This window comes from Orycteropus afer, unplaced genomic scaffold (genome assembly GCF_000298275.1).
Source record: "Orycteropus afer afer isolate SDZICR_OR568_19922 unplaced genomic scaffold, OryAfe1.0 scaffold00130, whole genome shotgun sequence".
In the NCBI taxonomy this organism is placed as follows: Eukaryota; Metazoa; Chordata; class Mammalia; order Tubulidentata; family Orycteropodidae; genus Orycteropus; species Orycteropus afer.
The window spans coordinates 1,477,371-1,478,914 of record NW_006921717.1 but is presented as its reverse complement, the minus strand read 5'-3'; the positions used below and the strand labels follow the sequence as shown (position 1 = coordinate 1,478,914).

The 1,544-nt window shown below is 55.2% G+C and overlaps 1 protein-coding gene across 1 annotated transcript in view; it reads left to right on the top strand.

The window, feature by feature from the left end:
• Positions 1 to 1,544, top strand: part of LOC103200421 (aldehyde dehydrogenase family 3 member B1-like) — a 22,987-nt gene that overhangs the window by 2,136 nt on the left and 19,307 nt on the right. Inside the window, exon 3 of the mRNA XM_007944931.1 lies at positions 205 to 265. Coding sequence (XP_007943122.1) covers positions 205 to 265 — 61 coding nt within the window. The remainder of the gene's footprint in view (positions 1 to 204; positions 266 to 1,544) is intronic.

Genomic DNA, 1,544 nt, shown 5'->3' with positions numbered 1-1,544 from the left:
GTCACATCAGGTCCGCCTTGTCGTCGTCCCAAGGAGAAAGGGGAAGGAGGGGAGGGACTTCCTTTCAGCTGTTGGAAGGGAGCTGGAGAGCAGAGCCAGGCAGAGGCGCAGGGCAGCACCTGCTTTGGCCTCTTCTTACTGGGGTCCCTCCATCCTTTGAGGAGCTGAGGGCCCAGCCCCGGAGCCTGTTTCTGGATGGGTCAGGCACCGCTCGGTCAACAATGGCACTCAGGTGCCTACTGCTGGCACTGGGGCCCTGCAGCAAGTAGGTCTGGGAGATAATTCTTCTTGGGGAGGGAGTCTGTCAGAGTCCAGGGATGGGGGGACCGGCAGCCCTGTCTACATCGCTCCATGAAGTGTGACCATCAGAGGGACCTCGCCAGGGAGCATGGGGAGAACACTTGCCCCCCGCCTCCCGGGGCTGGAGCTGCGGCTTGACTCCCCACATCCCACAGACCCCACGGGTGCGTGGACTGCTGCCCTGAGCTGCAGGAGACCTGTGCAAGCCCAGGTGAAGGCTAGATGGTGGGAGATTAGAACGGGAGAGCCTGAGGCTCAGGGTCTGGTGACACCCCCACTGTCTGGCAACCCAGATGGACTCAGACCACGCTGGTCACCTGGCACCTTTGCTGGCTCCACACCACTGGGTCTCAGGGTGATGTCCTCACCTCCCTCGGCAGCCAGGCTGGCTCAGGCGTCCCCTGCTTGGCTCCGACCCCAGAGGTCTCCTGGGTGATGATCCTGAGAGCTGTGGGTGCTGAGCCTTGGGCCCTGTGCCCAGTGCTGTGGGCAGCTGTCCGCTGGAATTCTCCCCACAGTGCCCACGTGCCAAGACCCCCTGCTACTGAGTCAATACAGAGTCACAGTGACCCTACAGGACAGAGTGGAACTGCCCCATAGAGTTCCCAAGGCTGTCGTCTTCAGGGAAACAGACTGCCACATCTTTCTCCCGGGGAGTGGCTGGTGGGTTCGAATCGCCAACCTTTGGTTGGGAGCTGAGCGCTTAACCACTGTGCCACCAGGCATCCTTAGTACAGGTATCATCCCCATTTTATGGGTGGGAAAAGGGGGTCAGAAGAGGATGTGAAATGAGGGATATCATTGCTGATGTCAGGTGGATCTTGGCTGAAAGCAGAGAAGACCAGAAAGATGTTTACCTGTGTTGTATGGATTAGGCAAAGGCATTCGACTGTGCGGATCATAACAAATTACAGATAACGTTCCTAAGAATGGAATTCCAGAACACACTTAATTGTGCTCATGAGGAACCTGAACAGAGACCGAGACCAGGAGGCTGTCATTTGAACAGAACAAGGGGATACTGTATGTTTTAAAAGCAGGAAGGGTGAATGTCAGGGTTGTATCCTTTCACCATACTTATTCAATCTGTATACTGAGCAAATAATCCAAGACACTGGACTATGTGAAGAATGTGGCATCAGGATTGGAGGAAGACTCATTAACAGCCTGTGATATGCAGATGACACAATTTTGCTTGAAGCACCTATTGATGAAGATCGAAGACTACAGTCTGCAACATGGAT